The sequence below is a fragment of the Hylobates moloch genome, unplaced genomic scaffold (assembly GCF_009828535.3).
Source record: "Hylobates moloch isolate HMO894 unplaced genomic scaffold, HMol_V3 SCAFFOLD_19, whole genome shotgun sequence".
NCBI classification, from domain to species: domain Eukaryota; kingdom Metazoa; phylum Chordata; class Mammalia; order Primates; family Hylobatidae; genus Hylobates; species Hylobates moloch.
The window spans coordinates 63100929-63122449 of NW_026652294.1; the positions used below are offsets into that span (position 1 = coordinate 63100929).

Genomic DNA, 21521 nt, shown 5'->3' on the forward strand with positions numbered 1-21521 from the left:
CCTGAAAAGTCAGACTAATACTACATGCTATAGTTCAGAAGATAGTAAAGGAGTTCCCTGTCTAAGGCCAGGGCCTTACCTAGGAATTTTATAAAATGGGACAGACAATGTTTCCAAATAGACAGGAATTAGATATAATATGGGTTTCTTAGAGGAGAACATGTTGCTGCCCTGTCTCAAACACCAAGAAGATTTCAGAGTGGAGTTCAAGAAGACAGAGAGTATATAGATCTCAGACTAGTTGCTCTATGCCTTCAACAAAAATGCTTCCTCTTTCTTTTCACTTTTTTTCTTGGTTTTACCTTTCTGACCCTCTTCTCAACTCTAGAGGAAAGCTTTTATTGCCCTTAGGAATGACCAAGCATAGCCTATTTGTAGTGTAGGTTTGGGGCTACGGGTATTTTTTTTGTTTGGAGACAGTCTTGCTCTGTCGCCCAGGCTGGAGTGCAATAGCACTTTCTCGGCTCACTGCAACCTCCACCTCCTGGCTTCAAGCGATTCTCCTGCCTCAGCCTCCCGAGTAGCTGGGATTAATACAAAAAAATTAGCCAGGCGTGGTGACACGCGCTTGTAGTCCCAGCTACTTGGGAGGCTGAGGCAGGAGAATTGCTTCAACCTGGGAGGCAGAGGTTGCAGTAAGCCAAGATCTGTGCCCACTGCCCTCCAGCCTGGGTGACAGAGTGAGACTCCATTTCAAAAAAAAAAGAGACGTTCTTCGTCGAGAGTCGTCGGGGTTTCCTGCTTCAACAGTGCTTGGATGCAACCTTGGATGGAACCCCGCCCCGGCCAGCCGCAAATAGCCGGCCCTCCGTCACCTCTTCACCGCGCCCTGGGACTGCCCCAAGGCCCCCGCAGCCGCTCCAGCACCGCGCAGCCGCGGCCACCGCCTCTCCTTAGTCGCTGCCATGACGATCTCTTCCACCTCACAGGTGCGCCAGAACTACCACCAGGACTCAGAGGTCGCCATCAACTGCCAGATCAACCTGGAGCTCTACACCTCCTACTTTTACCTGTCCATGTCTTACTACTTTGACCTCAATGATGTGGCTTTGAAGAACTTTGCCAAATACTTTCTTCACCAATCTCATGAGGAGAGGAAACATGCTGAGAAACTGATGAAGCTGCAGAACCAAGGAGGTGGCCGAATCCTTCTTCAGGATATCAAGAAACCAGACTATGATGATAGGGAGAGTGGGCTGAATGCGATGGAGTGTGCATTACATTTGGAAAAAAATGTGAATCAGACGCTACTGGAACTGCACAAACTGGCCACTGACAAAAATGACCCCCATTTGTGTGACTTCATTGAGACACATTCCCTGAATGAGCAGGTGGAAGCCATCAAAGAATTGGGTGACCACGTGACCAACTTGTGCAAGATGGGAGCACCCGAATCTGGCTTGGCAGAATATCTCTTTGACAAGTACACTCTGGGAGACAGTGATAATGAAAGGTAAGCCTCAGGCTAATTTCCCCACAGTCGTGGGGTGACTTCCCTGGTCACCAAGGCAGTGCATGCATGTTGGGGTTTCCTTTACCTTTTCTATAAGTTGTATCAAAACATCCGCTTAAGTTCTTTGATTTGTACCATTCCTTCAAATAAAGAAATTTGGTACCCAAAAAAAGAAAACAAAAAATTCTGGCCAGGTGCAGTGGCTCATGCTTGTAATTCCAGCATTTTGGGAGGCCGAGGTGGGAGGATCACTTGAGCTCAGGAGTTTGAGACCAGCCTGGGCAATATAGTGAGACCCCATCTTTATACAAAAAGAAAAAAAAGAACTCAACAACACCATCTTCTAGAAGGATCTAATTGACATTTATTGAATATTCCATCCAACAAAAAGCAGAACATACAATCTTTTAAAGCACCCAAGTAACATCTATAAGATAGACCATATCCTGAGCCAGAAAAGCCCTCAGAAAACTGAAAAATATTGAAATCACACAGAGTGTATTTGTTATCCCTATTTACAGATAACATAACTGTTTATGTAGAAGATCCCAACAGATCTGCAAAACATAGAGAAAGGAAAAGAAAAAGAAAAAAAACCTTCTAAACTTAATTGGTCAGTTCAGCAAGGTCTGAGACACAAGCTAAACTGTAAGAAATCAACTGTATTTCTATATCTAGCAATGAACACTGAAATTAAAACAATCACTCCAAAAAATAAAATACTTAGTTGTAAATCTAACAAAACATGTGTGGGACTTGTAGGCTGAACACTACAAAATGGCAATCAAAGAAATGAAAGAACTAAATTAACAGATATACTGTGTTCAAGGGTTAGAAAACTCAACCCAGTAAAGACCTAAATTTTCCTCAAATTTGTATGTAAATATATATTTTTCTATATCATATATAATTATATATAATTAAATATATATATTTCTATAATGTTTATATATTCTATATAATATGTAATATAGAAATGTATATATAATTAAATTTATAATATATTTATAAATTTAATTCCTATCAAAATCCCAGCAAGCTAGGTGTGGTGTATACTTGTAGTTCCAGCTACTCAGGAGGCTGAGGCAAGAGGACTGCTTGAGCCCAGGACTTCCAGGCTATAGTGCACTATGCTGAGTGATCAGGTGTCCAAAGTCAATATGGTGACTTCCCAGGAGTGGGGGACCCCCAGGTTGCCAAAAGAGTGGTGAACTGGACAAAGTTGGAAATGGAGCAGGTCAAAACTCCAATGCTAATCAGTAGTGGGCCTTTGCTTGTGAGTACCCAAAGCATTCCAGCCTGGGCAACATAGTGAGACCCCATCTCTTACAAAAGAAAAAAATCCCAGCAAAACTTTTACAGATACAAACAAGCTTATTCTAAAGTTTTTGACAAAGGTGAAAAAGCAATTCAAGAAAACAAGAGTAGCCTTTTCAACAAAGGTGCTAGAGCATTCAGATATCCATAGACAAAAAAATGAACCTCCACTTAAACCTTACAAAAATTAACTCAAAGTAGATCACAGCATTAAATATTAGACATTAAACACTAAAGTTTTAAAGAGAAAACAGAAGAAAAATCTTTGGGATCTAGGGCTTAATGAAGAGTTCTCAGACATGACAACAAAAGGATAATCCATCAAAGAAAAAAATCTGATAAGGTGGACTTCATCAAGATGTAAAACTCTTAGTCTGTGAAAGACCTACAGGGAACACGAAAAGACAAGTTACGCATACAGAGAAAATACTTGCAAATCACGTGTGTGACAAAGAACTCTCACCTAGAATATATCAGGAATGCTGGAAACTGGGTCTCTTGCCACAGCAACATGAGTGGGAGCACCAGGAACCCAGGGTTGGAGCAGGATGCCACGGATTGCTTTAGCCCTTTTCCTGTTTAGAAAAAAAAAGGGCAGCTCACTGCCAGTGCTCATTTGATTTTACATAAACAGGCTCTTTGGGGCTGAAGCAAATCTGACTGATTTTTGATGTGAAAATAAAATATAAAAACCGTTCCTGAAGTTATTTCTAAACAGAACTAACATAAAAATAGTCTGAATCATCAGAATCGTCTATTTCGGGAAAACCGGATTTGTCAAATGAATCTTCGGGCAACAACTGTTTGAGAACGATGTTAACATCCCATGTAGGAATGCTATGTTTTCTAGGATCTGGCATTTTCAGTGATCGAGAATCACTATATTTTGCAAATGGAAATACCACTACTAAAAACAAAATGCTATAAACAGAGTGATGTCTTTTGTTTCCAAAGTCAATATTCTAGAACCACGTGAAAATAGTAATAAAAGCGAGATATTTTGTGGCAAAGTTGTGGGTAAACGTTGCAGCCACAAGTGCTGCTGGAGAGTATTCTCAGGGCAAATGGGAAAGGGGTTAAGAAAATGGCACACAAACTGGACCTGGAGGAAACTGCCAGCTTGGATAAGGCCAAGCTGAAGGCCACAGAGATGCAGAAGAACACTCTGCCGACCAAAAAGACCACAGAGCAGGAGAAGCGGAGTGAAATTTCCTGAGAGCCTCGAGGATTCCCTACGCCTGTCATCTGTGAGCCCCCACTTGAGACGTGGAGGAAGAGCCACCTGCAAGGTGGACACGCCCCACGAGCTGCGCTGTGAACCTGGGCCCTCCGCACCATGCCACCGACCTGTGAGTCTCTGAGGGGACCCGCAATGGGACTGACAAATTCTCCGGCTTGCCCCGGGATGTTATAAAAAATTATTTGTGGCCGGGCGCGGTGGCTCATGCCTATAATCCCAGCACTTTGGGAAGCTAAGGCAGGCGGATCACCTGAGGTCAGGAGTTTGAGATCAACTTATCATGGTGAAACCCCGTCTGTACTGAAAATACCAAAATTAGCCAGCTGGATTCCCAGCTACTTGGGAGGCTGAGGCAGGAGAATGGCTTGAACCCGGGAGGCAGATGTTGCAGTGAGCCAAGATGGCGCCACTGAACTCTAGCCTGGGTGACAGAGGGAGACGCTGTCTAAATAAAGAAATAAATAAGTAAATAAATAAATGTATGAAAATTATTTGTATGAATAATGAAAATAAAACACAACTTGTGGCAAAAACAAAAAAGAATGCTTGAAACTCAACCGTAAAAAAAACACTCCAATTAGGAAACGAGCAAAGGACATGAAGAGACATTTCATCAGAGGATGTACAGATGGCAAATAAGCACATGAAAAGATATTTAATATCACTAACCATTTGGGAAATGCAAATTTAAGACCACGCTGTTAGAATAGTGTAAAGAAAAAATAATGACCATACCTAATTCTGGTGAAGATGTGGAAAAACAACATCTCTCGCGGCCGGGCGCGGTGGCTCACGCTTGTAATCCCAGCACTTTGGGAGGCCGAGGCGGGCGGATCACGAGGTCAGGAGATCGAGACCACGGTGAAACCCTGTCTCTACTAAAAAAAATACAAAAAATTAGCCGGGCGTGGTGGCGGGCGCCTGTAGTCCCAGCTACTTGGAGAGGCTGAGGCAGGAGAATGGCGTGAACCCGGGAGGCGGAGCTTGCAGTGAGCCGAGATCGCGCCACTGCACTCCAGCCTGGGCGACAGAGCAAGAGTCCGTCTAAAAAAAAAAAAAAAAACATCTCTCATACATCATTGGAGACAATGTAAAATGGCTTAGCCACTCTAGAAAATAGTTTGGCAGTTTATTTTAAAAAACTAAGTGTGCAACTAACATACACCCCAGTAATGATACTTCTGGCCATTTAACCCAGAGAAATAAAAACTTATATCTACACAAAAACTATACATAAATGTTCATCAAAGCTTTGTTTGTAATAGGGGAAATCTGGAAACAACCACGATGTCCTTCAATAGGTGGATGGTTCCACAAATTGTATACATTCATACCATGGAATCCTACTCAGAAATAAAAAGCAATGAACTATTGATACATAGAAAAACTTGGATGGGTTTTAAGAGCCTTAAGATGAGTGATGAGAGCCAATCTCAAAAGGCCACATACTGTATGATTTAATATATATAATATTCTCAAAATGATGGAATTATAGGGATGGAGAAATGATTAGTGATTGACAAGGGTTAGGAATTGGAAGGAGGAGAAAATGACTCTAAAGGGGTAGCACTAGGGGTCTTCATGGTGGTGTAATAGTTCTGTATCTTGATTGTGGTGGCAGGAATCTACAACGTGTGATAAGTGACAGATAATTATACACACACATCGTTCCAAGATCAATTTCCTGATTTTGTCATTATACTATAATTCAGATATAACCATTGGAGGATATGAGTGAAGGGTTCAAAGGACCTTTCTGTATTATTTTTGCAGCTTTCTGTGAATCTATAATTATTTCAAAATAAAAAGTGAAAAAACACAGATCTACACACTGTAGGTTCGAGAGAAAGTTTTTGTTTAAGGCAAGGAAAATCTGCTTTGTTTATAGATATTATGAAGGTATCGAGAAAAGGATGAGCAGTGACAAATACAATATTTGCAGTGTTTACTCAGCCTTTTTTCTAACACATGGCCCCTACGATGCTTCATTTTCTTCTCTTCATACACCCACAGTGAAGTTTTTTTCCAGAATTCTATTTCCTTGAGTTTGTATTGTGAAAACAAAGGTATAGTAAATACATGATACTCGGCAATATAGGGCATTGCCTTTCCCCCACTCCTCAAAATAGAAAGAATTAACCTTGGACAGTGTGAGGGAAATTCTTTACTTTTCCATCGAGGTAGCAGGGACAAAGAAAGACAGGTACTACTTTGAGAAGAGCTTGATGGCAGATCTTCTCCGTGGGGAAAAGGTTATCTGCTAAGACTGAGGATGATTCAAGGTTAAGTGTGAACTTGAGAAGCATTAACATGACTTGAAAGAGTCATAATGGGTTATACAATGGAGAGGAAACAAAATTTAATGAAGGACCAGTTGAGTGATCTTAAGAGTTCAGTGGAAAAGTGGTAAGATACTTTATTGAGCTATATTAATCTTTCTGATTCTTTACATTTTTTTGCTATCTGTACGGCTACCAAGACATTCAAGGGATCATCCAATCAGGATGCTCTGAAGATGAGGAAGCTTTCATATGTACCCAGCGCAGCACATCAGCCAACTTCTTGTGAACTTCTAGAAGGAGGAAGGAAACCCTACAGTGAGACTGAATTTCCTGCTAGTCAACAGTATTAAAGTCAGAGTTATTTGTCATAATAGATAAAATGTTTCTTATATAGCTGCTTTTGTGAAATATGATTCAAACTTGCCACATTAATATGAATTTTAACTTAAGGGACCTACATGATTTTGCTGCATTCTTTAGCAACACTTGTGGCCTAGGAAAGAGAAAGCAGAAATGGCCCAGTTCTGCCTCTTCTATCTTTTGAATTGTATAAAAAGAGTGAGAGACTCCCACAGGAGCAAAACAAACATAGCATTGATAAGAAATATAGAACATTAAAGTGTTTCTCAGTCTCCCTTCAAATAAACAATTTTGTTTGTTTTGAAACAGGGTCTTGCCCAGTCACCCAGGCTGCGGTACAGTGGTAATCATAGCTCACTGTAACCTCGAACTCAAGTGATGGTGGGCTCAAGTGATTGTCCCACTTCAGACTCCTGAGTAGCTGAGACTACTGCACGTGCCACCGTGCCCTGCCAATTCTTTTAAGATGTTCTCACTACTCATCTCTAAGATTTGTCATTAGAGCTGGTAAATAAATCATCTTTGCACAGATGAAGTGGTATAAACTGGTTAAACTTGATTCTTAAAATGTAACTGGAAAGTTTCCCATGAATACTAAATATTTCCAGATACACTGATTAAAATCCAGGGTAAAAGTTTAAGTGATTCTCTTAAATTGAATGTGTTATTCAATAATACACAGTTGGCCCTCCTTATCTGTGGGGGATTGTTCCAGAACCCCCATGGATACCATAATCCATGGATACTCAAGTTCCTTAGTTAGCACTCACAGGGGGAGGTGGGATGGAAGGGGTGCGGTGAGGAGGTGCCAGATTCTGCATCCGCGGATTCTACCAATGCAGAATGCAGGTACTGTTTTTTCCATCAGGGTTGGGGTTGGTCGAATCCATGAATGTAGAAACTGCTGATAGAGAGCCAACTGTATTTCAAGAACCTATCATCACATAATATTTTTTTCTAGTTTATCTTTATCTTATAAAATGTTTAAGCGAGGCAGTGGTGCGTGCCTGTAATCCTGGCTGACACGAGAGGATAATTTGAGCCCAGGAGTTTGAATCCAGCCTGGGAAACATAGCAAGACCTTATCTCTAAAAAAAAAAAAAAAATGTTAAAAAATTTTACCTTCTAGTAAGAAAAAATTAAAATATCTACCAACTGCCAGACTGAGTAGTATTTACCATCTCTGCCTTTCACTTTCATTAAATATTATACTTAGAAAAAATCTGATCATGACTCATCTGCTTAAGAGAAACATTTCCAATATAATTTTCCTTTTTTTTTTGAGACGGAGTCTCACTCTGTCGCCCAGGCTGGAGTGCAGTGGCGCGACCTCGGCTCACTGCAAGCTCCACCTCCCAGGTTCACGCCATTCTCCTGCCTCAGCCTCCCGAGTAGCTGGGACTACAGGCGCCCGCCACCACGCCCGGCTAATTTTTTGTATTTTTAGTAGAGACGGGGTTTCACTGTGGTCTCGATCTCCTGACCTCGTGATCCGCCCGTCTCGGCCTCCCAAAGTGCTGGTATTACAGGCGTAAGCCACCGCGCCCGGCCTCCAATATAATTTTCATAATGAATAATGTATTAAAATGTGTAATATATGTTGATTTGGTCAATTATATATGACTAATTTTAATGAAAAACAATCTGAGGAAAAAATCTATGTCTTACAATCACAAGAAAAAAGTGCACTTTATAATTTCAATTTATATACATATTACTGTTATAGAGAACTATGATGGGTTCCTCAATAAAGTACTTTCTTTTTTTTTTGACAGAGTTTTGCTCTGTCGCCCACGCTGGAGTGCAATGGCATGATCTTGGCTCACTGCAACCTCTGCCTCCTGGGTTCACGTGATTTTCTTGCCTTGGCCTCCCAAGTAGCTGGGATTACAGGCACGTGCCACCACGCCCGGCTGATTTTTGTATTTTTAGTAGAGACGGGGTTTCACCATGTTGGCTTGGCTAGTCTCAAACTACTGACCTCAGGTGATCTGCCCACCTTGGCCTCCCAAAGTGCTGGGATTACAGGCGTGAGCCACCACACTTGGCCCTAAAGTACTTTCAAATATAAAATGTATTGGATTACAACAAAATTCTACAGGGCAAGTAGAATGGAAATTAGAGTTAAAGGAGAATAAGCAAACATGGAAAATTTTTAAATGCTAATAAATTTTTCTTAAAGAACAAGAATTCTTTATTCCTTAAAATAAAGATGTATTTATTCACGTTTTTCAGAAAATGAATAATAGTGGCTATGAAATCACTGTGGGTATTTATACTACACTTCATGTAACATTTTTATTTTAAAATATCTCTAATGTGCTAGAAACTGCATCTTTTGGAATGATTAAAATGTTGAAAAAATGTTATATTTCAACTTAAAATGTTTGGCAAGGGGAACTATAGCAGCAAAAAAATGTGAAGACTGTTGTCATAGGCATCATGTGAGGCTGGAAAGTGGGATATGCTGAGTGAAGTGGGATGCAAAAATGACTAAAGTCAAGTTAACTGAGAAAAAGAGGTTCAATGGATAGAACAGTGCTGGAGAGTTGCCTGGATTACGATCACAGCAGAAAGCTCCAAGTTTAAAATCTTGGAGATAAAAGAGTTCTCAGTCAAAATATGCAGGCCTATGCTCTAGAGGTATTGATTTTTTGAAATTGTAAATATATGTTCCTTGGAGCAAGGAATGTGTTTAAAACACTACAGATAAAAATGCAAATTTAAAAAATCCATCATATGATTATAAATTATTAATACAAAACTCTCTAAGTAAAAAATTGTATACCACCTAAATGTGCAACATTTGAAGACTATTTAGCTAAACTATAGTATAGCCAGTAAGTCAGTCACTAAAAACAATATTTATAAATAAGGGGATAGAAACAAATCTTTTTCGTGTAAGAATTCCAAAGTATATATAGAGACAGATATTCCCCTATCTAGGAGGTGAAGCTTCATTTCTGGGTGCCCCTGACCCCCGCCGGGAGTGGGCTAGACTTAGCAACTGTTTCCAAAGAATAAGTAAGGAAAGAGAAAAATAGTAACTTTATAGTGGAGAAACCTAACAGCATCACCAAAATCGTGATGAAGGTTAATATTACGCGTTGTGTCATGTTCATATCATATAGCTGATACGATGTGACCAGAAGGACACTTTACTTTTGGGGTATTCTTTCCAAAATCCCATATTACCAGAGTAACCATGAGGAAAACATCAGACCAATTCAGATTAGGGGACATTCTACAGTGTATCTGGCCAGCACTCCTCAAGACTGTCACGGTCAGGAGAATCGCTTGAATCTGGGAGGTGGAGGTTACAGTGAACCAAGATCGCGCCACTGCACTCCAGCCTGGGCGACAGAGCGAGACTCCGTCTCAAAAAAAAAACAAAAAAAAAAAAACCAAAATTAGCCGGGCGTGGTGGCGGGTGCCTGTAATCCCAGCTACTCAGAGAGGCTGAGGCGGGAGAATGGCGGGAACCCGGGAGGCGGAGCTTGCAGTGAGCCGAGATCGCGCCACTGCACTCCAGCCTGGGAGACAGAGCGAGACTCCGTCTCATAAAAAACAACAACAACAACAACAACAACAACAACAACAAAAACCCAAACCAGGCCAGGCACTGTGGCTCACACCCATAATCCTACAGTTTGTGGAGGCCAAGGCAGGAGGATTGCTTGAGACCAGGAGTTTGAGATCAGCCTGGGCAACATAGGGAGACCTTGTCTCTACAAAAAATAAAAATAAAAAAATAGCTGGGGATACTGGTATGCGACTGTAGTCCCAACTACTCCAGAGGTTGAGAGGGAAGGATCACTTGAGCCTAGGAGCTTGAGGATGCAGTGAGCCGAGATCAGGCCATTGCACTCCGGCCTGGGCAACAGAGCAAGACCCTGTCTCAAATAATAATAATAATAAAAGACCAATGCAAGAAGAAGAAGAAAAAAATCCCCGAACAGCAAAGTCAAACCAGTAATTTGTCATCCAGCAGTCCTTAAAAGTGAAGTTTTCATACAGAACTTTTCCCTCTACATCTAGTTGGATTTTAGACCCAGTCATAGCATAACCCTATACATACATGGAAGACACTTATTTTTCCCCCTAGGTTGTAAATATGGCTAAGATACTGATATCATGCACATTATATATTTATGATCTAATTTAATCCTCACAATAGCCCTCCAAGGCAAGTGTCCTTATTCACACTTCACTGATAAGAAAATAAGTACATGAAGTTAAAACAGTTGCCTAATAGCACGTATGGAAAGTAACAGAGCCATGATCAGAACTCACACTTGACTCCAACGCCTGTGCTCTCGTTTCTTATGTCATATCAAAGTTGTAACTATTAGTTTTTTCTCTGTAATTGAACATCGAGCATGTGAGTTACTTTTTCTAAATATTAAGATACATTAAATTTGCATTTAAAGTAAAGCCTCTGGTGTCTGTCTGGCTATCAGAGCTCAACATCACATCCCCTGCTTATCAATGAGCTCATAAGAAAGCACATTGCCAAAATGTTGGATGGTACAATATTTACCATCACTAGTCCTAGGTGACGGTTTTCCAGGAAAAAAGAAAGGGGAGTTCCATTATCAAATAACTTTGGACTTACGGCTAAAAACCCATTTTAGAAATTCATAAAGCAAATTTAATATATTAACAGCTCTGAAATGTCTTACTTTAAAGAAAGCCATGCAACTTTGACTCTGCATTTCTCAAATTCACTTGTCTATAGAATTTCCTTTTCCCTAATTTAGGCCTTTTAACTTCTCAAGCTATACTATTGTTCTCAAAAACACTCTGAGAAAGCTGATTTAGAAGAATCAATGGTACGAAGACAATAAAAGACATCAGTAGGTTGGTAGGTCTACTGACCAGAGCAAGAGATCATTCTACTTTCAAAGCTACACACTTCACACACCAAAATCATGCAGTAAGAACACGGAGGAAAATGAGAAAGAATGTAGACAAAGGAATAAGATGAAGAAGGGAAAAAGGCAAAATCAGGCAGCAGAGTCAAAGAGGAGTACGGCATACACACACGTGGGTAAGAGAAGCCTTAACTGAGACTAGAGATGGAGATGTAAGAAAGAAGCAAACCAAGTATCTGAGATGAGAAGTAATCAGGTCATCCAGTGATTTTTAAAAAAATCCCACTGGAGGTTGGGCACGGTGACTCACGCCTGTAATCCTAGCACTCTGGGAGGCCAGATCACCTGAGGTCAGGGGTTCGAGACCAGTCTGGCCAACGTGGCAAAACCGCATCTCTCCTAAAACTACAAAAAAAATTAGCCGGGCATGATGGCACATGCCTGTAATCTCAGCTACTTGGGAAGCTGAGGCAGGAGAATCGCTCGAACCCAGGAGGTGCAGGTTGCAGTGAGCCAAGATTGCACCACTGCACTCCAGCCTGGGCAACAGAGTGAGACTCCATCTCAAAAAAAAAAAAAAAAGGCTGGGTGCGGTGGCTCACTCCTGTAATCCTAGCACTTTGGCAGGCTGAGGTGGATGGACCACTTGAGGTCAGGAGTTCAAAACCAGCCTGGCCAACATAGTGAAACCCTATCTCTACTAAAAATACAAAAAAAAACAAATTAGCCAGGTGTGGTGGTGGGCACCTGTAATCCCAGCTACTCGGGAGGCTGAGGCAGGATAATCGCTTGAATTCAGGAGGTGGAGGTTGCAGTGGGCCGAGGTTGTGCCACTGCACTCTAGGCTGTGTGACAGAGAGAGACTCCATCCCAAAAAAAAAAAAAAAAAAAATTCCCACTGGAACGGCCCACAGTCTAGGCAGTCTTCACAAAAGGCACCAATAGTACTCACAGGTCAATTGTCAAACTCTGTCTTTGCCTTGCTTCTTTCTAGTCTTTCTAAGGAGCACTCAAGATTCCTTAAGACTTCTCTTATCTTGTGTACTGAAAACAACTCTCTTCTAAACACTGGTAAACCAGCTTAGCAGTAAACCCAGTCACCAGCTCATAAGCTAGTACATCTTGGTTTTTGCCTACCAGGGAGTCAAAGCTTTGAATGCTTATTGATTTTCATGGGAAGCAAGACCTAGATTGGATTTATGACATCCCCAACTAAACTAGCTCTTTGATTAATGCTCTTTATTTTCCCCCATATTCTTGCTAACTTCCCACTATTTCCCTGTCATAAAGATTAACATATAACACATGAGAAAACAGTTCAATGCCTGTTCATACCAATAAATTGAAGGTGCATCACTAACACTGTGTATTAAGGTAGGAAACTGTATAAAAGGTACGAAAGAAGAGATTGTTGCTAATTTTTTAGAATAAAGATCTCATTTAGAAAAATTTTCATTAAAATGGTTAAAATGAATGTATTTGTAGTGAATGAAAAATCTCACTGCTCTTAAAGGGTTAATCTTTAAGTACTGTACAAGAAAAATCCATAAAGTCAAAACAAAAGCACTTCCATGTGTCATACTTACCTGCTTTCTCATCCTAAAGGATTAATGAGTCTGTTGGGGTTTTTCACTTGCCCCTCCCTCTCATTCATTCAGTAAATATTTTTGAAAAGAAATTTTTTTTTTGAGACAAAGTCTTGCTCTGTCACCCTGGCTGGAGCGCAGTGGGGTGATCCTGGAACACTGCAACCTCCACCTCCCAGGTTCAAGGGATTCTCCTGCCTCAGCCTCCTGAGTAGCTGGGATTAACAGGCACACACCACCACGGCCGGCTAATTTTTGTATTTTTAGTATAGACAGGGTTTCACCATGTTGGCCAGGCTGGTCTTGAACTCCTGATCCACCTGCCTTAGCCTCCCAGAGTGCTGGGATTACAGGCATGAGCCACCGCGTCTGGCGCTTTTTTATTGAGTACCTGCACTGATGAATAAGATAGTGCCTACTTCTAAGCAGTTTACAGATTAGTAGGAAAGAGTGTAAATAAGAAACTATGTTATTCTAAGATTAGGTCACATCCTTTCCAGAGGTGATTTTTGGGTTGAGTTTTTTAGGACCAGAAGGAGTTAAACAGAATGGTCTCGTGCTGGGGACAAGCTGGGGAATGGCATGGTGTGGAGGGAGGTTGTTAGGAAATTTGAAGCTGGGAATACTTTCAAGCCCAAAGGCGAAAGGTGGAAGAGTAAGTACTAGGCTGCTTTTCCTTCCAGCATCTTTTTCTAATTATAAGCCACTCCTCCTTCAGCCTTGCTGCCTCCCTGCCCCACCTAGAGGCGACGTGGGATCACAAAAAAGGCATGGGCAAGTAGCCCGAGGGGCTAGAATGTTGCCTCAGCCCCTGGACTAGATGTGTGATCTTGGGCAAGTTGCTTATCTTCTGTGAGCCTATTTTCTCATCCGTGAAATGGGGATAGTGGCACTTGGGTTAAATGAGAGAATGTAGGCCAAGTTCCTGCCTCAACTCATTTGGATTTTCCTGCCCTCTCCCCTTGCTTCAGTTGTTTTGGAAATTATATTCTCTCTCCTTATAACTTTCTCATTGCTCCTCTGATCTCCATTTTGGTATACTTTTTCAAGTATCCCCACTAAGAAGGCTGACTATGGGGGAGGGCTGCACCAAGCATGGCTGGAAAAGATCACAGCTGGAAAAGAGCACAGAAAAGCTCTCCAAGTGGCTAGGATGTGCCCAGCTTTCCTTCCCCGTTCCCTGCCCTCCCCTCCCCCTTTCCTCTCAGATTCAGAACTGTTGCTCCCAGGGATCCTGGGCTTTTGTTCTCTAGAAGCTTAAACCACCACCTGTTTTGCCTTTATTGTTTAAAGGGTTATCTCCTGTTGTCCACAAACTACCACAGGTTGAAACGGACAAAACTTAAAAGGCAGCAGGAGCTAAGTATGGTACTTCCTTTTTTTTAAACAACAACAACAAAAACACTAATACTAAAACATCAATGCTTTTCCATTTTCCCTTTTTTCTTTTCTGAGGTCCCCCCCAACACTAACTACCCCCTCTATACCTGTTAATCCTACCATTAGTACTAATAAAAAGTTATCTTTAACATTAATTATAACTTATTATATGTCTGTTTTCCTTAGTTTGAAGTTCTTACAGTCTGAGGTATCCTCTAAAGCAGTTTCTCAAACTTGAATATGCATGAGAATCACCTAGGGATCCTGTTAAAAGGCAGATTATGATTTAGAAGGCCTGGGGAAGGGCTGAGCTTCACCTGAGCTCCCAGGTAAAGCCCTTGCTGCTGGGCCTTGGACCACACTTGAAGCAGCAAGGCCTTATAGGGTTTAGAACAAATAAAGTGCACACACACACACACAAATGATTGCTGGATGCTGCTTTGGTCTCTCTTACTCTGTATCGTGAGCTTTTCTTCAATACATCTTTTTCCACCTTTTCCTATGCATAATTTATAGCCAACACCTGACAATCATTCCTTTGTATAATTACTTAGTTGTGCTCTTCCTTCCCTTTTCTTAGTCACCATTCTCACTGAGAAATGCGTCATTTCATGAGTACTCCAGTTATCTCCAGCCTCTTTCTACTAACATCTACCTTGAAACATCAAGAACTGGTTAAATAATCATTTTTACCCCTTTCTTGCCCAGCAACCTATAGTAGCTTCCTACTACAAACATTAAATTCAAATTCAGAATGAGAAGCTTCAAGACATTTCACCAGCCCTTCCTTCTCCTCTGCCAATTTCTCTTTTTGCTCCACTTGGAACTCTCTGCATATTGCCCAGGTATACTTAGTTTCTCGAAACTCTTTGCAGGACATTTTACTTTGGAACTGTCTTCTTTCATTCCTTTTTAAAGAGCTGCTGTATTGCTTTAAAAAAAACTCTCAATTTTTACCAATTCAAAAAAAATTTTCCTAATTCATTTCCAGTTGAGTCCCGTATTGAAAACAGTATTATCTAGGTGCTAATACATGTCTTATTATTCTTATTTTTATATGCCTTAACATTATTTTAAAAAATATTTTCAGCCTCTCTAAAGGATCAAAAAATTAATCTTTAAAATCCCTTGACGAGCATTTTAAGAGAGAAAATATTTGAGGTTTAGTAACACTTATACATTGTACCACCTACCAGCTCCTATTCTACTAGGGAAATAAAATTTAGATGCAGCTAAAATTTAGTTAGGGCCCAAACCCACATCCTATCTAAAAGGCTTCTGTTTTCCTGTCATTGTTTTCTACCCTTCGCATTTTGCATTCAGTAGGGTTGCATTTTTAATAGTTCTTGGTGATTCAAATGTAAAAGAAATGAAATAGGGCTCTCTCATACTACAATTTCAAGGAAAAGGAGACTACGAGGCCCATTCAGCGAGGTGCAAGAGGCCTAGATGCAGCACACCCTGCAACCGCCGCATGCTCCAATTTCATCTTTGGGTTTTCGTGCAGCTCCTCTTTCTTGGATGATGCAAACCGCGCAAAAGCAGCATTCAAACCTCCCCACCCTGGGAAACGATACAAGAACATGAAGCTTTACTGCCAGTTTCTCCCTAACACGCAGCCAAGGGGTAGAGGCCCGGATACCCGCCCCCAAACCGCGTCCACAACAATCATTTCCTCCCTCCCCGCCTTTTACATACAGTACACATACAAATACACACACGCAGAGAGGCCAGCAGGGGCGGGCCGGACCCGACCACTCCGCAAACTGCAGGGGGAACTTGCGGCAGGCCGAGCTATTTTCGCCCAATCCTTTCTTCTTCGCTTGCGTCTTCCTCTCCATCTGCATGCACTTGCTACACGAAAGCGAACTTGGGGACGTAGGGTTTTCAGAAAATCCGCTTCAGAGCCACACACCTTCGCCGGGTGCTGCATCATCCCCCCTCTCTCGGTAAACAGTTGGTCGCGCCCCAGTGCTAGCGGGCGCCGAGCGGGAGCCGCGCGGGAGCAGCGCAGCTACGGCGGCGGCAGCGGCGGCGCGGTTGCGATTCCGAGCCGTTGAGACGCCTCTGCGGCAGCTGGTGGCGCAGGTGGCTTGCGTGGACGCGGGTAGAGGCGACCAGCCAGCAACCGCAGCGTCGGCGCCCGCGGCCCCGGCAGGTGAGCGGGCGACGGGGACTCGCCCCGCCCCCCCTCGGTGGCCTCGCTCCTGGCTGCAGCGGGGAAGTGGACGCGGCCCGCCCGGGAGCCAAGGGGGCCGAGGCTGCAGCCGCTGGGCAGCAGGTTGCGGGGGAGGCCTTGCGTGGGCGGAAGGGGGCCGCTTGCCTCTCGGAATCCCTGCCTTTTTCTCTCCCATGTACCCCCTCCCTTCTGGGGCTTAAGCTCGGTGGAAAAAGCCCGGAGAAAGATGGGGCAGGCAGACAGGAGACTTCTGGCCGGGCAGCATCCCTGCCTCAGGTGGTGGCGTCTCTTCGGTGGCGGGGCGGGGGACCTGCCCCAGCTCGGAGGCAGCGCACTGGCGGGGGAGGAGCGGGAGGCGGCCCTCCCCTCGCTCTCCCACCCCCACCCGTCGGCTCCCCTCCCCCTCCCCTTGCGGCCCCTCCCTTCGGGGTTCTTCGCTTTAACCGCCCTCCGTGCTTTCCCTAGCAGGCGCGTCGGGACGCCCCGAGGCATCCTCCCCCGCCCGCGGGCCCGGGACCTGGGCCCGCGTCCGCCGCCCGCATCCCCGCGCCGCCGCATCTTCTCGCCGCTTCCCGGGCTTCGGACCCCCGGTCTCGCCCCCGAAACATGACTCGCGATTTCAAACCTGGAGACCTCATCTTCGCCAAGATGAAAGGTTATCCCCATTGGCCAGCTCGAGTAAGTGATTTGTAGCCCTCGCGCTTAGCAGTGCTACCCTCTTCCCCAGAGGCCTGCTGCCCACCGTGTGCCTTCGTTTTTTCCTCTGTTCTTTCTCTCCCTCGCTTTAGTCTCGTTTGTAACCTAACCTTTCATTTTAGTTTTTTGCCCAATAATCTCCCGTGTAATTATAAAAATCCAGACGTTTCTACATACCTGTGTATTTCCCTATGGTTTATTGGCAGACTTGGACAGATTTTCTTCCTAGGAAATATTTAAATGCGTTGCTAGTTAATACTCCATTGTAGGTGAAATAAGAATGAATTTTTGTTTAGAAATTAGTGAAACATTGACATTTCCGTAGTTTTGTATCAAGTACAAAATATCGATGGAATTTGTGCAGATTACACACAAACTCTTGGATGTCAGAGAAGTGCGTATGTGGTTAAATTGGATTTACAGGGTTAATAAAAAAATGGCTTGTACTTGATGAGGCCTTCTGGATTTGCTTGTTTAATACAGAGATTCAGGACTGGACATTCTTGAAAGTATTACAGTAGTTTAGCACCGAGGAAGGGCCAGAAAATTCATTTCCCCTTTTTTATTTGAGGTGTTTATGACCTTGAAGAAATTGTTTTACCTTTTTGTTTCCAACAGGCAAAAAGGAGGTGTGGACCAGATTCCTCAGTTCACATCTAGTGGTACAGAGAAATGATTAAGGACCCAGGGTTTTTTGTGACATTTAGGAATTGAGACTGTTTAAAGATCTACGCTCCATTTTTAGAAAAAGGGGTCTTTTTGTTTATGGTGGTAACCAGGCTCTGAAACAGTGATAGGAGCTAAGATATGTTGCAATCCATTGGATTAGGTAAACTCAAGATCCTTTAAAAATATACTTACATGGGGTTCTGAAGTATTTTTCCAAACCATTTATTTTCGACTAATTTACTATCCTTTGAAAATGTATTTCTTAAAAATAATTCTGTAGTTTTGGTTATGTCAGCAGGGGAATGGGGGAAAACACCCATTAGATAACGGAGTCCTGTCTAGGAGCTGAGAGTGCCATCCAAGTGTAAAATGATCACTGTTCCTTGACTTTCTTCCATCCAGCTGCTTTACGTAGACTCCTGTTCACAAGTTTCCATCCAAAGCTTTTTTCCTTGCCTATAAAGTCTGCCTTTTCGGTGCAGTCTTACTTGAACAATCCTTAGTCGTAATCCTTGTCTATATATTTGACATTCTAATCTATTCCTTTCGTGATAATCTTTTGTTTTAATTCTTACTCTGTGTATGCTTTGACTTCCAAATACATTGTGAGCCTGAGGGCAACAACCTTAAATGGAATTTCTTTATATCCTCCATAGTCCATAGTACATATGATGCACCTATAAAACACAATTCACGTTCAAATGGAGCCTAGGGAAACTGATCAGGTTTAAGGCCCCTCTAGTATACTTTTTCATGGTTTTCGAGGTATCCTTGTTTATTTTGAGGTGTTTGAAAATCTGAGGTTGTCTAATAGATCTGTATTCTGATTTGCATGCCACAGTGAAGTTAAAAGCCAAATGAAATGTTTAAAAAATCTCCCAAATCACCCTCCCCACGCTCATATGTTAAGTGACTAAGAGTGCTACTGAAAATAAAGTAGGGTAGCCTTTGGAAGACCAGAGTGTTTTCCTTATTTAACAAGTTCTACATTTAACAAGTTCATTTGGATTGGAAGGGAAGTGTTTGTCTTTTCCCTTTTCCCCATCATTTTTTCTGAGAAACACCTCCATTTAGTGTTGGTGTATTTTGTGTCCAACAATTAACATTCCTTTTTCTATCTTCTTCCTTCTTAGAAATTTGAAATCTTTGCTGTAGAGTTTAGAGTACATATTTAAAGTCTGAGCTGTAAAGGTGACACCTCTTGTTGCAATTTTTGCTTTAACATTTCTGTCTACATGTCCCAAACTTCATTAATTTTTAAGTCTTAAACATTCATGTACATAATCGTTTACCAGTAATAATCATTTAAAAAATCAACTCAAATTTTGCCTGGCATTTGTTAAAGGCTGTAGGTGCTAGGTATTTGCATAAACTCTTAAAGCTGTTTGCTAGCAGAAAGAAGCATATGAACTGGGTTAACAGAAATGGTCTCTTAAGGGATTAAGGATTTTTGCAATTATCGGGACCTTCCCACAAAGTTGAGATAACAGGTGTGATCTTCATCATATAAGTGGGGAAATAGGTCCCTAGAGATATTGGGTGGTAATGATTGGTGTGTGAAAGCCTTTAGACTTCCCTCACAACCAGTTCAGTCATCCTCATGGTCTTTTCTGCAACACCGTAATGCTTACAGAGGATAGTAGGTCCTCTGATGGTCAACCCCTTTCTTAACAAAGTCAGCTGATTTTCAAATTGAAGTGTTTTTGAAATTATGAAAATTATCACATTTAAAATAGATATGTTGTTAAGTTCTTATTTGTGTGTGTGTGTTTTTTAAAGACAGAATCTCACTCTGTCACCCAGGCTTGAGTGCAGTGGCGTGATCTTGGCTCACTGCAACCTCTGTTGCCCAGGTTCAAGTGATTCGCCTCCCAAGTAGCTGAGATTACAGGCACCTGACACCGAGCCCTGCTAATTTTTGTATTTTTAGTAGAGACCGGGTTTCACCATATTGGTCAGGCTGGTCTTGAACTCCTGACCTCATGATCCACCCGCCCCGCCCTCGCAGAGTGCTGGGATTACAGGCGTGAGCCACCGCGCCCGGCCGACATGTTGTTAAATTCTAGCTAGATAGTACTGCTTAGTCCTGAGGTCTGCTTTTCCTTTATTGATAAGGGAAAGTAACAAGTATTATGGATATATTAGACGTGACAGCACCTAATGATTTCTTCCTTACATAATTTAAAATGTTGAAAGAGCAGTGAAAAAGGAACAAGTAGCCTCATGTGATTCAGGCATATTAGTGAAGGATCTTTTCATAATAAGTTTTTCAGACTTTGGGGGGTACTGATTTAAACTTTTGTCAATGTCTGCTTTTACATTATTCTGTTATTTGTATAGATTTCCTGCAGAACTAACATTTAGGGTTGTCAAATAGGTTCAGACTCCTTACCTGAAATGATATGATTAATAATTCAGAATTTTGGGATTTTAGGAAGGCAGGGAGAGTATGTATGCCATATATTTTGCTGCTGGTGCGGTCTGGAATAGCATATGATAATCTTAATATTTCTGCAAAGAAACAACAGTGGAAACAGTAGGTGGATAAAAGAAATGACTGATACCCTCAACGTCAGTCCAGGTTTTTGCCACCAAATGAGTTTTGACAGAAATGTTGGTTTTCAGAGCTTCTTGGGTTTCAGATTTGGGGATAGGAGAGTATGGGCCTGCACAGCTGGTCCATTTTATAACAGATCCCTTTTGGATGTTGTGCTCTCGTTTATTCAGGTAAATGTTGAGGTGTGTATGATTTAAAATATTTTAATTTTTCTCACTTTTCTTTTAGGTAGACGAAGTTCCTGATGGAGCTGTAAAGCCACCCACAAACAAACTACCCATTTTCTTTTTTGGAACTCATGAGACGTAAGTCCTGTTAGCTTTAAAGGCAAATCAGAGCTAATTTAACAGGGTTATTGGGCAGTAGACATTAATTCAAGGGGGAAATCGTAACGTAATAGGAAACTTTAAAATCTTTTAACTTTGGAAAGAGTCTTTAAGTCTCTATTTTTAAGGTAGCATTTACAGATGCTATAGGTTTATTTTTTACTGGAATTGATATTTCCTTAACCACAAAGGAAAGTAGAAATTCTCTCAGCAATAAGAATGGTTGATGGATGAAAATATATAAGGAAAGTTTTAATAAGTGATCTAATATTCCTATGCAGTAAAATAAGTCCTTTTTATAAGGACTACTTGGTACCTAATTTTTGGTTTTATGATATCAGATATACAAACTGTGTATATTGTGGGGAAGGTGAGAAGAGGAAGTCTGGCTAGTTCCCTGCGTATGTTTATATGGTCCCTGAAGCTCTGCTGCCTCTCGTGGGTATGTGGGCAGAGAACTGATGTGGTGAAGCAAATTTTTCAAAAATTGCAGCTGAATGTTGACGTATGTTACTGCCAAGTGCATGGGATCACTCTGGAGGCTACCATTAATTTCCCAAAGAGTATTCCTATGTACCTATAATTTAATGGCCTTACAAATA

General features: G+C 41.9%; 4 protein-coding genes across 9 annotated transcripts in view; 3 read left to right on the top strand and 1 right to left on the bottom strand.

Annotated features, from left to right (window-relative positions):
• Nucleotides 1–905: 905 nt before the first annotated feature.
• On the top strand, nt 906–1619 carry LOC116459309 (ferritin heavy chain-like). The gene is made up of 2 exons (XM_032139702.2): nt 906–1361; nt 1481–1619. Exons 1-2 carry the CDS (start codon nt 906–908, stop codon nt 1547–1549), a joined length of 525 nt encoding a protein of 174 aa, XP_031995593.1. The 3' UTR covers nt 1550–1619.
• Nucleotides 1620–2508: 889 nt separating this feature from the next.
• LOC131382011 (dapper homolog 3-like) lies at nt 2509–17024 on the bottom strand. Its single transcript, XM_058431725.1, has 2 exons — nt 16212–17024; nt 2509–3345 (listed from the first exon to the last, which is right to left on the bottom strand). Exon 1 carries the CDS (start codon nt 16844–16846, stop codon nt 16394–16396), a length of 453 nt encoding a protein of 150 aa, XP_058287708.1. The 5' UTR covers nt 16847–17024; the 3' UTR covers nt 2509–3345; nt 16212–16393.
• LOC116459310 (thymosin beta-10) lies at nt 3855–3986 on the top strand. Its single transcript, XM_032139703.2, has one exon. The coding sequence runs from the start codon at nt 3855–3857 to the stop codon at nt 3984–3986; it is 132 nt and encodes a 43-aa protein (XP_031995594.1).
• PSIP1 (PC4 and SRSF1 interacting protein 1) overlaps nt 16523–21521 on the top strand; it is a 48128-nt gene continuing 43129 nt past the window's right edge. For 3 of the 6 annotated variants that reach the window (XM_032139707.2, XM_032139706.2, XM_058431723.1), the window contains exons 1-3: nt 16523–16650; nt 17140–17349; nt 20822–20898. In XM_032139707.2, the coding sequence (XP_031995598.1) occupies nt 17278–17349; nt 20822–20898 (149 nt within the window). In that variant the 5' untranslated portion in view covers nt 16523–16650; nt 17140–17277. Of the gene's footprint in view, nt 16651–17136; nt 17350–20821; nt 20899–21521 lie in introns of all 6 variants that reach the window. The other 3 variants (XM_032139704.2, XM_032139708.2, XM_032139705.2) reach the window with 2 other exon arrangements.

Bases quoted from the DNA above. Each gene is read 5' to 3' on its own strand.
- LOC116459309 (XM_032139702.2), top strand. From the start codon at position 906: ATGACGATCTCTTCCACCTCACAGGTGCGCCAGAACTACCACCAGGAC. The intron at 1,362-1,480 runs GTGACCAACTTG...ATTTCCCCACAG, and splicing joins TCAAAGAATTGGGTGACCAC to TCGTGGGGTGACTTCCCTGG.
- LOC116459310 (XM_032139703.2), top strand. From the start codon at position 3,855: ATGGCACACAAACTGGACCTGGAGGAAACTGCCAGCTTGGATAAGGCC.
- LOC131382011 (XM_058431725.1), bottom strand. From the start codon at position 16,846: ATGGGAGAGAAAAAGGCAGGGATTCCGAGAGGCAAGCGGCCCCCTTCC.